This window comes from Melanostigma gelatinosum (assembly GCF_949748355.1).
Source record: "Melanostigma gelatinosum genome assembly, chromosome: 8".
In the NCBI taxonomy this organism is placed as follows: Eukaryota; Metazoa; Chordata; class Actinopteri; order Perciformes; family Zoarcidae; genus Melanostigma; species Melanostigma gelatinosum.
Window position 1 is genome coordinate 11551442 of NC_136641.1, and position 16073 is coordinate 11567514.

General features: G+C 39.2%; 2 protein-coding genes across 4 annotated transcripts; both read right to left on the bottom strand.

Annotated features, from left to right (window-relative positions):
- Positions 1-3416: 3416 nt before the first annotated feature.
- Positions 3417-7643, bottom strand: LOC306780660 (taste receptor type 1 member 1-like; the record flags this gene model as incomplete). Its single annotated transcript, XM_079273095.1, has 6 exons — positions 3417-4336; positions 5173-5293; positions 5597-5803; positions 6007-6732; positions 6876-7173; positions 7462-7643. 6 exons carry the CDS (start codon positions 7641-7643, stop codon positions 3417-3419), a joined length of 2454 nt encoding a protein of 817 aa, XP_079129221.1.
- A 945-nt stretch (positions 7644-8588) lies between these two features.
- On the bottom strand, positions 8589-15677 carry rer1 (retention in endoplasmic reticulum sorting receptor 1). Of its 3 annotated transcripts, XM_079272774.1 has the most exons (8): positions 15087-15132; positions 13979-14060; positions 13312-13416; positions 12705-12801; positions 12012-12090; positions 11009-11144; positions 10623-10677; positions 8589-9174 (listed from the first exon to the last, which is right to left on the bottom strand). In XM_079272774.1, the coding sequence occupies exons 1-8, from the start codon at positions 15125-15127 to the stop codon at positions 9164-9166; spliced, it is 606 nt and encodes a 201-aa protein (XP_079128900.1). In that variant the 5' UTR covers positions 15128-15132; the 3' UTR covers positions 8589-9163. The 3 variants fall into 3 exon arrangements, with proteins under 3 accessions (XP_079128900.1, XP_079128901.1, XP_079128899.1); XM_079272775.1 differs by lacking the exon at positions 15087-15132 and adding an exon at positions 15589-15677 and having other exon boundaries at positions 8589-10677; XM_079272773.1 differs by having other exon boundaries at positions 8589-10677.
- Positions 15678-16073: the final 396 nt, after the last annotated feature.

The window sequence follows — 16073 nt, forward strand, 5'->3', positions numbered from 1 at the left end:
AAGTCTTCAATCTTGCTTTAAATGAGCTGAGGGTCTCAGCAGACCTGCAGCTTTCTGGGACTTTGTTCCAGATAGTCAGTGAGAGGGGAGCGAGGACACTCTCGTCACTAGGATAGTTGCTGCAGATATTGGTGTCCCACCCGTTAGCTTGAGCGAGAGCACTCTGCCACTGGAGATAGGTCAAAAACACCGTCCTTCTAGTGAGAGGGGACTAGGATAGTAACGTTAGATAGCCGATAGACAGTTGCTGTAACTCCTGGTGTGCTACCCGCTAGCCTGAGCGAGGGCACTCCGCTAACTGTGATATCCGCTAACTGATATGGCCGTAATGTTTACAACAATCAATGGACACAATCAGAGTATTTAGCTTAGACACACCCGAGTATCAGCTTAGTCTAATAAGCCGGAGCGAACGCTCTGCGAACTGATCCGGCCGTAATGTTTACTGTGAAGGGCGGCCCGACAGCGTACTCAACACTCATGTTAGCACGCCACTCGATTAGCTAGAGCGGAACGCTCTGCAAACCGAGGAACAACAACGAACAATAGTTTCAAACAATGTCAGTCGATCTCACCGATTGCTGCCCATTTGGGTCCGCACGGCGCAAACGCCGTTCCCTCCCAAGAGGGACCGCTTGTCGCAGCCTTTGGAGGGCGAAGATCCGCAACCCCGACCGGTGGTCACAAGGAGAGATGACACAGTGAAGAGGACACAAACATTTATTTTTGGATGGACGGTCAATATCTTCCAAATACAGAATCAAGGTACCAAGACATAACCCATTAAAAAACACACACACAAATGAGTGAAGCATGGACCTAATGACATTTTTTATCAACAGCCAACAGTTTTGAGCAACACAGAATCTGGTTAGTTTGTGTGTAATGTAGTCTTGCAACCATGATGGGGTGAATTCTGATGGGCAGCTGCAATACTTGTATCTGTGGGGTGCACAAACATGAAACCAGGGAACAGAGAGACAAGATTGATATCCAGGTAGACTACAAACATCAGGAAAAGGCAGAACAAAATCAAGTGCATCTCTTTTAGAAAATACAACTCTTAAGTACTGATATTATAAGTTAAACTTAACGGTTTAAGTCTTGTGTTCATCTTGATAGTATCTTCATTGCCAGGTTTATTGCATAGTATCTGTAATTAGCAGACATGGTCAAATAAGGTCACACTGTGACACTACACAATGGGTAATATCATTATTGAGGGACAATAGGAAAGCATAACTAAAACTAGAGACGCTGTTGTGATGGGATCACAACACCAGATCGGGCTAGGGGCATATAGTGCCCCACTTCCTACCCTCTTACTTCAGCCGCCCTTGCTCGCACCACACTCCACCATCTTAAAACTCTGCCTTCATTTTGATCTCAACTACACACCTTTAAAATATCTTGTCTGCATCTTACACACTTGCGACGCTGTTGCGATGATAAAATCTGTCCACCGGCAGACATAAATATAACACCTGGCAAAGTAGTCACAACCGCCTCTGTGATAATTAATAATTCCAGATACTGTAGGTGTCTTCAAGACCACATTATGCCACGATGAGTCACAGGTGAAAACAACACCAGTGTTGCTGTTGCGGCTGGTATCCAGTTGGTAGAGAGACAAGGTTAATAAAAATGAAAAACGTCACAAACCCCAAAACACATCTAGTTTTCTAGTATCCAACATAAAGCAGGGATGTCATTACAGCTGTACAATGACGACTTAAGTCATTACAGGACAGATACAGTTGGAAATGAGTATATGATGGGTAATATGTTACAGTGTGGGTGTATAAATAATTAATTGTTTTAAATGAAGTGGCATGAGGGTAGAGGTTTCACTCTTACGGGGCAACCCATTTCAAAGGTGTACAGCATGCTCATTTCAGACTCATATTAAAGAAAAATATTAAACAGTGCAACTCAAATTAAATTAAGATCATATCACATTGTATTTACAAAAATGGAGCCTCCGTGTGTCCATGAAGATACAGAAACATATTGATACAGACACAGAGGAATCATTTTAGCACACAAAAGGGCTAAGTAGCCTTTATTTATTCCTCCAGTGAGGTGAATCTTAAATGTGCATAAGAACAAAGTTGTGCACACAAACTAAAAATCTGAATCTGTACAACATCAGCACAAAAATTGACATTATGCACCCTTATATGTATCACAATAGAAAAAAAACATGTTACACAGTGTATTCATGGTGTGCCTGCAGTCGAGCCTATAAGCATCACAGTGAAGTGGCGCCTTCATGTGGTGACATTGTTGTTATGACATTATTTCATTGTCGAGTCATCTGCTTTTGTTCCTTGTCTAGACTTCAGTCCTAGTATTTTGGGATTTTCTTATGTTCCCGGCTTGTTTATAAAAGACGCAGCTGGACTCTGCAGGCCACTCACTGCTAACAGCTTACAACTAACTAGCTCCCCTCCTGCCGACATGAAAAGCTTCAGATTGTCCTCAACCATGCGATAGTGATCACATTATCATTCCCGGGACGATGCAACGCCGCCTCATGCCCTATTTTAAACTACCACTGCAAAATTCCAAACGGTACACAGTAAAAGTACTTCAGTACATTTATTTATTGTAAAGTTGTTGCGTTCTCACATTAAACTGCAGCAGTTCACTCTGTAACGCTTCATGTATCAGCCTCAGTTGAATTTTGTTTTTGAAGCTACTTAGCAAACGTTAGCACGTTAAACTAAGATGGTGACCATATAGAATAGCCTGCGCAGCATCAGCACGAGTGAGTCCTAAAACCCGGAAGTTAGTTAGTTGTTGTTGAGTATGTTGTAGTTTGTTTATCCTCTAACGTTAGGTTTTTACTTCTGGTGAATGCATATATGCTTAACAATGTATACAAGTGATGTTCATTTGTGAAGATTATCTTGGTGTACAAACTGTGTAAGTATCATAAAGTTTTGTTTGTTTCAGAGGTTATTTTCTGCAGTAATCCAAAATTCAATGGAAAAATCCCATTGGCTGTTTTTCAAGTGAACCAGGAGGAAGATAACTTGGCCATCAAATATACCTTATCCCTGCAGCACTATATCACGAGTAGGTTGTATATAAATGCTAATGTTATCATTTAGTACCTATCAGTGTCTACAGTGCCACAGAGCCCTGAGCATGGCTGTAGAATAACACAACATTACGAATGCCTCTTGTTGAAATGTGTATGACTGTATATTGCTACAGTTAATTTCAAGATTCTTACACCTCTGAGTAAAACAACTAAATAAACAATCAACCTATTTAGGGTACAACTTTAAAGTACTATGTACCTTTCTACTCTAAAAAAACGAATTATTGTGATTGAATTGAAAGTATTCAGGAGGCCTGAAGCACATCTCTTCTTCTGCATACAGAAGACACACATTTACTGCTAGCTGCTACTGTCTGGTGTTATAGTTCAGAAGGAGACCTTGGAAGTACTCCTGTGTGTTTTTGTATGATTGAAAAAGGATGATGTAGCATTTTGGGAGGAAATACCACAACAGAAAGGAGTAGAGACTGGAGAGTACTGCCAGGGCGTTCAGTGTTTGGATGTACTTGCCATGGTAAAGTAGTTCTACAGTGGCAAATATGATCCAGGTGAGGATCAGCAGGAGTAAGCAGAAGGTTATTGCTTTGGCTTCATTGTAATTTTTAGGAAGGTCTTTTCCCATGTATGAGAAAATAAAGCAAAGGAAGCACAAAGATAAAAGTAAAACCACAGGACCAATGAATGCTTTGAGATTAATGTCACAACCAAGTATGATTTTGTCTGGGTAAAGTGTTTCATTGTAGGGCTTGGGAGGGGCAAAAGAATAGCCAAAAAGAAGTAGCAGTGCCTGAGTAACAAATGCCACAGTGATGACCAGCCACTGTCCATGATATTTCATCCACAGACTGTGGAGCTTGGGGAACTTGGCGGCTATTTTGAAAATGTAAACAATTTGAAAAGAGCGCACAACAAAACATGCCAGACAAACGGTGTAGAACAAGAGAAATGGTAAGAGCCTTAGGACACAAAAGGAAGTGGTTGGCTTACCAAAGTAAAAGAACACACTAAGACTACACAGACTCAGGCAGCCGAAAATAAGGAAGCACATTGGTCCCCCAGCAGATCTGACAACAGGTGTGTTGTAGTTGATGGCAAAGAGAACGGACATGGCTAGTGTGAGGCCCACCAAGGCCCAGGCTCCGACCATGATCAGTATAGCCCCGCTGTCTGTGAATGGGACGTACTCCACCACCCGCAGAGTACATGATGTACTTCCTGCTGCAGACCATTCTGTTTCCTTACAGCTGACGCACTGGTAGGGATTCTCTGTTTAACATGAGAGAAACAATTTGTCAATAAAGTTGAGGTTGACTTTTGAAAAGTCCTCTGTGGGTAAAGAAAGATCAAACAGTTTAGGAAGTTGGGTTAGACATTTCATTTATGATACTGTTTGAGCAAAACTCTAGCCTACAGTAAATTTCGTCACTCAAGGCTTGAGCCTCACTTTCACTATGCAATTCTGTCTGCCACCGGGCACGTTTCTGGGAAAATTAAGGCTCGCTGCCGTGCTGGCTAATGATAGCAGCGAGAAACAAACGTGTATGATCCATTGTCCGTTTGACAATCGAAACAAAGAACACGCTTTTGTCTCGGGGTGGCCTTTCTAAAATGAGCAGTGGTGAAAGTTACTATATTCTGTTATGATCAACGAGTTGATACGCGGACAGTTGAAAGTTGGAAACCCAAGGCTAACGTTATTTTACGAATTTAGGAATATTTATTGTTCGACTGCTGTATCATCCCTACTTATTGGGTTCATTCAAATGGGTTTTGTCTGACAGAGGATTGTGAGGACCATATTAAAAATAATGATTTGACAGTTACCACGCCCTCTCAGTGTCCAGTCTGCAGAGACACCCTACTCTGGTAAAGGCAGGTTAGCCAGCTGGTGTCCACTCAACTTCCCAGGAGGGAAGATGGAGTCAGTGTGGATTGCATGACAGAACGCTCACATGCTGCTCACATGTTGCTTCTGTCTCGCTTCCAATAGGAATTCCCAGTAAGCCATAACAAAGTTTAAAAGTCTGAAATTGGCTCACATCAAGATCAGAATGACAGCACTGCTTGTACTTATTTTCTTCCTCTCATGTAAAATAATTTACCTGTTTTGTTGATATAAGTTTCTTTAGGACAGATTTCACAATTGAAGCAGCATTGGTGGATTCCATCTTGCTTTTTTGCAAATCCTTCATCACATTCTGGGGAACACAGTGAAGTAGGCGCCTGTACAAGACAATTATTTAGAAAAGTAAGGACAAGTGCAAGATAACGCTGTAGGAGGGTGGAGGCAAATTATCGACAAGTGGTGGTATTTAGGCCTATACAGCTTTTTAACATTCTAAACGGGGTTTGTCATATGCCTTCAACACTTAACATAACATCTAGACCCTGTCACAGCTTTTGCTAAATAAATGTGAACATGTGCACTCATCCACACACACATCTGTGCAGAAGTGGGAAAACAAAACAAAGTATTTCTGAATCAACTTATAGCGTATAACTTATTTCTAGGTAAAAACAACTTACTTCTTTCTTTGTGTACCACTGAATTTTGGTGTCGTTGATGAAGAAATTGAACTTTGGGTGAAAATGGCAAATGCCGATCTCCTCTGCATCTCCACTTTGGTTCCAGAAAACTATAGAAAAGGATCCGAAGTTGGGGTCGCCATTCTCATCAAATGTAACACTTTGATTTAAAAGTGTAAAGTTTGACTTCTTCAGCTCTGCCAGAACCTGATGTGGGTACACAAAGTTCAGAGATCTTGCATTTGTTTACAATTAACATTATTAGGTGATGATTGAATAGGTTTTTAACATACAAGTTTTACACTTTGAAATAAGCTTGTCTGTTAGATAAACTCGTCAGTAAGATACATTTACAAGAATCAGATGGTGAGAACAAATTAAATGAATTATCAAATCATGTGGACACTTACCATGTGTGGGTGCACTGTAATATTGCCTTTACATCTGCCTGATTCACATTGCAAGGCATTGTGCAAGGCATGAGCGATGGCATGTACAGCAGAATAAACAGGGAAATTGAAAGATGGGTCCACAGCAAGGATTTGTTCTGCACTCAGGCTGCTGCAGTTGCAAACCTGATTACAAAATAATTTTTGTTCTGCATTTTCACAATAGTTCTGGCTTTTGGAAGAATAGATAAATTCCCTAAAACCAGGTATTGTCACTTTTGGCTCAGAAACCCCAATTACAGTCCCAATATTTTGGATTCCTTTCTTCTTGGGGAGCTCCTTGTTTAAGGACCATGCATCCCCTGCTATCCACACCTTCTTGGTGACATTTAGTTGTATTGCTGACTCAATGAGAGCTTTAGCAGTCCATTCAGGAGCAAAAACAACAATGATACCTATCCTCTGTGCCTCTATCTGTTTGAATATTTTGTAGTGAACTGTATCTTGATTGAGGGCTTTGGTGTATGCCAGACAAATCTCAGTGTCTTTAATCCTCTTTATGAACAAATCCCGGCCATCGTTTCCATAATCATCATCAACGTTAAGGAAAGCAACCCAGCGCCAGTTGAAGTGTTGCACAATGTTAAAAATAACTTCTATGACGTCTTTATTGGGATGTACTGTTCGTAGGAAAGACGGGAAAATCTGTTTTCTTGACAAGACTGAACTAGAAGCTCCATAACTGACCTGTCAAAAGAGTAATGGAAAAGATTCAGTGAAAAATTCTAATATGCAACATTAAAACATATTTTACTGTTAATTAATAAGAACATATACAGTATATTTTGAGAGTTATAAAGAAATTGTCTTGATGTATCTGGAAAATGTACCATAGGAATGCGATCCATCATGAACAGCGGGGCTACAGTCAGGGCTTGAGTGCTTGTATAAGTGCCGACCACGGCCATCACTTTAGACAGATTCTTGTGTGGGTCACCCCAAGGTTGGATCAAGCCGTCGACTGAGAGGAGTTTTAAAATGCCTGGAAAATTGTGTATATCTGAGCAGTGGTCAAATATCTCATAGCCCAGAGACACATTTGGCAGGAGTTTGGTGGAGTTATTGATTTCCTCTACAGAGAATCTCATCAACTGAAACCTCCGATAACTTGACGGAATGAATTGTTTACTGTAGATAGAGGAAGGAAAGTGAGAATGTGAGAATTAGTTCCACTATTTACTGCCTACAGACATGTATATCTAAAACAAGATTATAATGTAGGTCAATAATGCAGACTTGATGTTCTTTGATCATATAGCAATTGATTAAATTGTTCTTGGGGAAATGTTACGAGCTATATCCACTGACCTGAAAGCTAAGGCTAAACTTGAATGTGTAAGCTGTCATGTGTTAACACCAGGCAGTAATTATTTTCAACCTCAGAAGATATTCTTTTAGACTTATTGTAAGACTCACCTGGAGCAGTCGATGGCTTCTGGACGGTCTTGTTTAACAGTGGAACTATCATGATGAATGTCAAAAAGTCCAGCCAACAAATAATCTCCTTCCAGCTGAAACTCTGAGGCTGGGACGGTGCATTGAGCCAAGGCATGTAGAAAAGCTCCCAAGAGAAGCAGAGAAACAAATAAGTGTTTCATTGTGCTAGTTAGCCTACTGTTCACCAATCTGATGTGAAACATGGAATGGGAGCGTATATGAGTTGTCAAAAATACCTTTTGAAGAATACACAAATCAGTATGCAAAAATCATCTCAGCTGTCCCCCCTGTGATACAGTGCATTCAAAAAGTACCGTGAAACCTTCACTTACATCTCTTTTGATGTTGCAACCTTGTTCTGAAACCATTTGAATTATTTCCCCCCCTAATCAATGTACCCTCAATACCCAATAATGACAAAGTGAAAACAGAATTATAGATTTGTTTTTGCAATTTCATGAAAATAAAAGAACCCTAAAATATATTGTCCCCAAGTATTCTGAACACTTGATATAACACTTTCACATGTTTCTAAACCTTGATTGGAGTCCCATCACTCGTGGTAAGTGAAATGGATTGCACAAGATTTGGAAAAGCACACACCTGTCTCTTTAAGTGTACCGACAGCAGCCAATGCCAATTGGAGAAAAAAGCCGGCCACGAGGTGAAAGTACTGCCTGCAGAGCTCAGAGACAGGCTTGTGTTGAGGCACAGATGTGGGGTTTCTAAAACATTTCTCCTGCATCGAGTGTTCCTAGGATCATGGTGACCTCCATAACTATAAATGGAAGAAAGGAACTTGTCTTCCTGATGCGATGAGTGAATGCAGAAAACAGCATAGGAAGTTCGATATTGAGACAGTATTTGCTCGCACTTCCGCTGCTGAATGTGGCCCGCTTCCCATAATAATTCTATTAACTTAATTCTTCTTGCGTTTCTCATCTCAATATAGGGGTGTTTATCGTCTGTGAAAGATGTTAAGTGATTCATGAATTGTACTGAAAGGGCGTCAAATGAAATGTAGACACATTTGGGCTGATCAGAGTTGTTGTTTGACCTTTAGCTCCCCATTAATATATGCAAAATATGAGGCAGACACAAGTATGTACTGTTTGAAGGGACACAGCCTCTTTAATAGCAGTTGGAGTGAAAAAAAATTACACTTAAGTTGTTAAAATCAAATTGTTTATAACTGTAGCACAGGAAAACGATAACATGCAGTCTATGAGAAACATATTTAATTCATCCAATCTAGAACCCAATTAACCAGTTTTGCTGGCATCAATTTCAACTGAAATGGATTTAAACACTTGGAAACAGTATGGTGGTTGAAAGAAAAAACTAAAATAATATCAAAAGAATTTCATATTTTCAAATTAATTATATATATATATTGTGTGTATATATATATATATATATATATATATATATATATATATATATATATATATATATATATACACACACACACACACAAATCCTACAGACAACCCTTTGAAACAAACTTTTTACAGGAAAATGTTTTGATCCCTTACTACAGTGCTGATCAAAGTTCAATAATGACAGATAATCCCCAGCATTCTGATAAAAATGGAGAAAAACAAATCAACAGGGTTATAGAAAACAGTGATCGCCAACCACTTCATCCATTTGTAATAATAAAAGCTCTCAATCTGTGTTCTTATGTTTCCTCTGCAAAAGAAAGAGAACAAAAGTTTGCTTGGAATGACTATTCACCATAACGTTTTTCAAAGTAAACAGACTTTAAAGTACTAAAACAGCTAGTCTACATCAATTGAATGGACCCCAGGCTTTGAAACCTAGATGGGTAAATGTTTCAAAGAGAAAAGGTCGTCGGGATAGATGTGTAATTGCGCGACTCTTATTTCAGATTACACCTCGTTATGAATTGGGCTTGAATACTGGCTGTGCAATTTGAAGACAACGTATATTTTGAACAATGATGCACATAATGGTCTAAAGATGTGACATAAAACAAATCCATTGACTTGCCATATCAAGCTAAATGCCCCTTAAATAATGCTAATAAATTTGGTTTATAGGGGTGCTCAACGACACAGTATCCCAGCTCTACAAAGGCGCGAAGTAGAAAGAAGTGATTTAAGGTAGACCACAGGCTACAGGAGACCAAATGGGTTGGGATTAGTGACACTCGCTTAAAATAACGCATTTAATGATGTGGTGGGTGGCTTAAGATTTAAGTCAAGTCCCTGTTCATCATCCATAATAATGCTTGCTCCACTGGCTATGCTCGTGACAATCAGGTAACAAAGAAAAAAAAAAGTGTGTGAGGTGCAAATTCAAATTTAACAAAAATCTAAAATGATTTGGCGCTGGGTATAGGCTAATCATTTCAAGAGATGAATTATGATCGGTGTTTTTCTGCCCATCATGAATGCATATTCAAGTTAAATGTGACACATTTTTCCAAAGTGACTGCATGTCGTACAAAGGACTGGCTGAGACACTTGTGACCCAGAGCAGCCGCACAAAAGAAGAAATGAGTCAACTTAAAGACATTGCATTTCCTTCAGCTTCCTCTTACACATTTAATCATGTCATGTTTCCAACACTACGGACTTTCAATATATAACTTGTTACAAATAAGTAGGTACCAATATATTAATCAAAACTTGGCAGATTTATTTCACTTGGGAGAAGGAGATGTACTGGAATCCCAATCATTGAAAAAAAAAAATCAAAAAAAATCACAAATTTCACAGCAACTTTTTTCCAGTGTGGTTCCTCCTCGGCGACTTTATACTTACCCCATGGGGTTAAAAAGGCAGCACTGAGTCTCACCTACCACTGAACAATAGCAGACCAATCCTAAAACGAGGATCGGGGTCCTCAAGAAAAAACAAAACAAAAAACCCTACCCCTAAATAGACAAAAGGCAATATTCCCAGACTTATTTGATCCATGCTGGTCATATCCTCATCTGAACCATGGATCAAACTTTTTTTTATTTTTCATTTTACTGTTCCGCTTACAAAAAGGTAAATCAATCTCTAACCCTTGTCGCTCCCCACCAACTGTGACCGATAAATTTAAAATGAGGAGGGGAAGGGAAAGGGGGGGATTTTAACTAGCAAAAGGTTTCCCTGTTTCGTCCTTGCCTTTGTATGTCCTCTTCCCATGTGTGAAGGGTAGGTATCTGTACTTGACCATATGCTAGAGAAAGTCGGGAAGAAAAAGAGGAGAATTAGCAACAAGTATTTCTAGGATTTGCGTAAACATTTTTTTTTTTTTAACTTATCCCACGTGGTGGTAGAACAATGATAGCTGGTATTCAGATATTCAACATTGAACAGATGCTCTGCATAGAAAAGCTGGACGTAAACACCCGTACAATATAACAGTCAAATTAAATGAATCCCCTTCAAAACATACGACCTCCGTGACTGATTAGATGTTTAGTTTACGTTACACTGTGACTCCAGTACAGCTGCAGTGTCAACATATGCAGTGCAGTTATACGTGTCAGTCCATGTATACTTTTTACCTTGATCTGCCTCTTCATGGTGATGCAGAAGAGCATGATGAAGTACATTACAAGTATAGGCCAGAACACTGGCACATTGAAGGCTTCAAAAAATGTGCAAATCATGGCGATGACTATGCCTTTTGTCGCCGAATGCCTGCAAGACAAGATAACCTCAGTTACAACAGTTCAACCACATTAGTGGAAGCATAAAATCAACAACATCCTCAACTCGTAACCAGTCATTTACTGAATGCATATGTCTAGACACTAAAGGAGATTTCATTTTGGAATTCAGCATTGTGGGGAGACTAATGTGTAAGTGTAATAATGAAGAATGGATACGAGTTCAAAGCATGAAATACAATCCATATAGGAAAATGGAAACAAATAACTCACAATGAACAAAGGTTTTTGGCTAAATTAAATTTCTTAACCTGTTCTAATGCATCTTATTTTCTCAAGTTCAGTTAACGCAGTGAGTCTGAAAACATTTGATAAATATTTCAATGCCATTAGTCATCTCTCAGTTTAAAAACCAAAGATCATCGTTCTATACACGATGAAAGCCACTTTCCTCTCTTCCTGCTTTAGTGCACAAGAGGACAAAGTTTGCATGAACACATGGTGGTCAGGCAAGGTTTAACATGAACTGTGAATAGTAGAGCACAGAGAAATGTTGACTTAATGCTCAACCGGTAGCCTTTTCATTGATACACAATTTTTGTAAAGCTAAAACTGCTCAAAGATGCTAACTTTCCCAGTGAACGTTTGTCAAGCCACGATTACAAGAGTCTAATTTAATACATGATCTATGGATGAAATAGAGGATAAGTCAAGATGAGGATGTAAGATCACACAGCATCACAAGCAAATACACACTTGGTAATTCAATCCAACATCTCTGTTTTTACATGTTCAAATGCATGACTTTAAAGTTGACCACAGGCCATTTCCATGGAATTCATTTGCAATCACTCTGTGGGTAACAATGACAGGTGGCCAGGCCAGGAGCTAGACTCACCAGAATTTGAATTCAGGCAATCTCCTGATGAACGGGCGGAACTCCTCGTTTTGCTTGGTGGGAAGGGATGGGCCCTCATCTGCAGGAGAGAGAGGTTATGGTGATATGTTGTAGTTATTAAAAAGTGAAATCTTCAAACGAGACAAACAACATACAAATCAAAACATAATGTGATCAAAATGATGACATTCGTGTTGTATTTTATTAAAAAAAGACACTGGTCTGAAATGTTGTTAATCTGTAATAACAATTTATGTACAAAGGAAAAGCTTATTAGGCTAAATAAGGGGAATAAACTACTTCACAATAGTTTTTGCTTTTATGCGTCTGCGCTTAACTTCCGAGAGATCACTTGTTAATCAATAGTGTTGCCGGCACGATGACATGTTATTTCCTTGGATGTTCTAACAAGTTTGACTTTGTGGATGTTGTGCTCTTGTTTTGTTTGGATCCATAAATCTCAATGTTAAAGTGTTGCACACTTCCAACCATAGACAAAGAATTTAAACTCCATCCTCAGATATATAAATCTACAACAGTATTTTGTTCTGTATGTGATGCATACCTGTGTTGTGTATGGAAAAGTATTCTTAGTGCTCTTTAATATTCACCATAATGTGTTGTAACCTACTGCAAAGTACACAATATGAAAACTATACAAAGAGCTGATCAGGTTTAATTAATTCAACTTGCCTTCGTCAAGCATTGAAGGATCCACTTTTGGTGATAGAAAAGCAATGAACAGGTTGAGATGGTAGATTCCCAAAGCATATGTTACTATATACCAACCCTGAAAGGCAGCATAAGAAACATCACTACATTAACAGGATTTATGGGCTGACAGAAAACATGAATGTGCAACCTTTTTTTTGTGAAAATGACGCACACATACGAGCAGGAACATTTTCATGGAAACAGAACAGGCAAGTCGGCAAATTTTCAAAACGCACATTAGACAAGTGGGATACAGAATGAAACATATGTACAGTCACTGTCCTCTTGTAGTGTCCTCTAAGCCAATCTTTCACCTTTGGTGAAAATCAGCACAAAACAAAAAACAATGAGCCTTAAATATAATACAATCCAGTACAACACCACTAACTACTAGTTAAATAATTAGTAGAGGTGAATAAACACCTCTTACTCTGACGGCCTCAAAAAAATTGCAGGGCAAGTTAAACATTTGGTTACAGTGTTGCTTTTATTACAACTACGTACAACTCTCATGGCTTACATTTGTTTACGTCCCTGGGCAAAGAACAATGTAGTAAACTGGAAAAAAATGAAAATGAACAATTACCTGTAGTATGTACACTCTGATCATGTAGACTGCAGTAAGTAGTAGAGTAGCTCCCCATCGCACTGCATGAAATGGCGTTGACTTGTCTAGCCATGACTGATAGACCTATAACAAAAAAATTGAGGAAAACAAAAGATATAGCTGTCAGAGGCAGAGAATGTCACTGATGACCAAGTAAGACACAACCTTAGATTAAAAAAAAAAAAGAAGTAAAAAACCAGTCACTGTCGCTTTGTGGAGATACCGTGACATGTTACATTAATTATTGTAAATTAATACACAATTCAAGTCTTTCCTAACCTTCGACCCATGTGTTTCTCTGCCTGACTGACACAATTGGCCACCTTCAGTTGGGATGCACTGATAACACTGCTGCGTACAAAGCTTGAAGAATACTACCGGTACTACTGGGTGATTATCCTAACTACAAAGGAGTGAAGAAAATGGAAAATATGAAACTGAAAGTAGTAAATGTACTGTTCTGCTTTTATGCAAATCATGCATGACTCTTTAAACCTAAAAATAAGCTTATGCGTTATGGTTTTTTTTTGTTCCCCATCTCTCCCAATATATTTACACATGATATGCAATCCAGTATTTACACCAGAGTACAAAATCATTTAATCCCTAAAATATACATTTGTGATTTGAACAGTACACATTTTACCTGTCCAATCCGTGTGAAAAAGGCACCAACTACAGATGGTTTCCCATGGATTGACTCCCCAACACTGTCCCCTTCTGACATTCTGCCAGCAAAGATGAAAAAGACATTTTGATTAGTGGTGCATGGATGTAGGCTTGGCTAGTATGACTGAAACACACTTTATATGCTATCTAATATGCACAAATCTAGCATCTCCCACTCTAAGCTACATTGGCTAGAATTTCAAATCAAGTTTGTAAGACAACAGGGTAGAACCTTTTCCAGCAAGCAGAGTTTTTGTGAAGAGAAAAGACACCCCTAAGTATTTACTTTACATGTTGTGTATTGCCTATTTTAGTCATGTTTTACTTCTTAGTAGGATTCAGCATTAAATGTAGGTATTAAGTACAATAATCATTAATACCATATAAGGCTAGTTAAGAAAGTAATGAGTCTACTGAAATGTGTGATCCGCCGTTTGGAGCTGTGAAGACCAGAATCTGGTCGGTCTGTGGTGTTGTGTAGTTAAGCGAGTCCAGATGGGGAAGCTGTCTGACAGGTACACATAACCGGTGCTAAATGATGTGTAGCGTTAGGTAACGAACATGAGGAACTCTAGTATTCGTTCTGTTGAAACGAACAAGCTAGGTAACGATTTTTGTAACTTAATCTAACCAGTGGTTAGACATATTTCGGCAGCTTTTACGTCGAACTTTTCAGTGATCCATTGATTTAACGAGTAACGAGTAGATCATACATTTCCTATGTAACATTGACGTTAGTCGGTTGCCCCCCTTTAACATTGGTCGGGGTTAAGTTTCAGGTATTTTATTACCAAATTTCATTGTGTAACCATTGCGATTACAGTGTTTTAATGGTGAATTTTGACATACAACGGTAGTTAAAAAGGCAAGATCGTGTAACGTTAGAGATGTTCGTGATTGTGGCTGACGTTAGCTGCATAGCTAGCAAACAGGCTGAATCGGTCTGGAAGGCAGCTAATAAGTCATATTTATCACAACAGGCTCTCATTGATAACTATAGCATGGATACGATAGAAACAAAACATGCAATAACTGTGATAAACGTTTCGTCACTGCCATTATTTTAAAGAAAGAGCATTACTCACATTAGCTTACAAATTAGCCATATAAATAGCCAACTAGTCATCTGAAAGCACATTGCCCTTTGGCCCAAATCATCGCTTGTATGGGTTATGTAGTTTTCGTAAAGCTACAGTTCACCCCTATCAGTCCTCAAATGAATGCATGAGACTACATTTCCCTGAACTCCAGCGTAGCGCCTATCAAAACCTGATTAAAGAAAGTGTAGTTCATGACCCCCTCCTATTTCCATTACAATCCATGTTGATCAAGAAAACGTTGAACTACAAGTACCAGCAAGGACTGTGACAATCTGACAACTCACTTCCGCCGATACAGTAGTACGTTGCCAACGGCTAGCCAGCTAACGTTAGCCCAGTTAGAAATCAAACCACTCCAGCAGCCACATCCGCACTCACTGAATGATACAATGGGTTTGAAATGTGTTTCTTAGTATTAATACTTGTCTGTGTCTCGTGGTGGTGTTTGCAATTAAGGTGAAAATAATCAATGGCAGTCATTCCTTACCTGATACGGCCGCTGTGTCACTACCCGGCTCTACCTAGCTAGCTAAACTAGCCACTTCTGGCTGTTAACACGTCAGTACTTCCGCAAGGATTCGAGCTAGAGCTAACGGCAGGCAGGATAGTCGAACCCAGGAAGGATACTAGAACACAGGCACGATAGTAGAACCCAGAGCTCCTTTAAGGAGAGAGTCCTGTCATCTCCGTTCACTCCAATTAATCCGTTTTTAAAGCAATGGAGCCTCTCAATAGTTCACGGAAGTTAGCAGAGTATACGAGCAGCGGTAAGACGTTTAAAGAAAGATATTGTATATTATCAACACAATGGATTTTGTTTGTTGAATTGCTTCCTCTCTCCTGAGCTCCTAAATTATCTGTACATTCACGGCGGAGAACCGGCAACGATGAATTACTGACTTCCACCAATAATACAATAATACTACTACTACTATTACTGATAATAACTTTTTGAAGCACCTTTTTATTAAA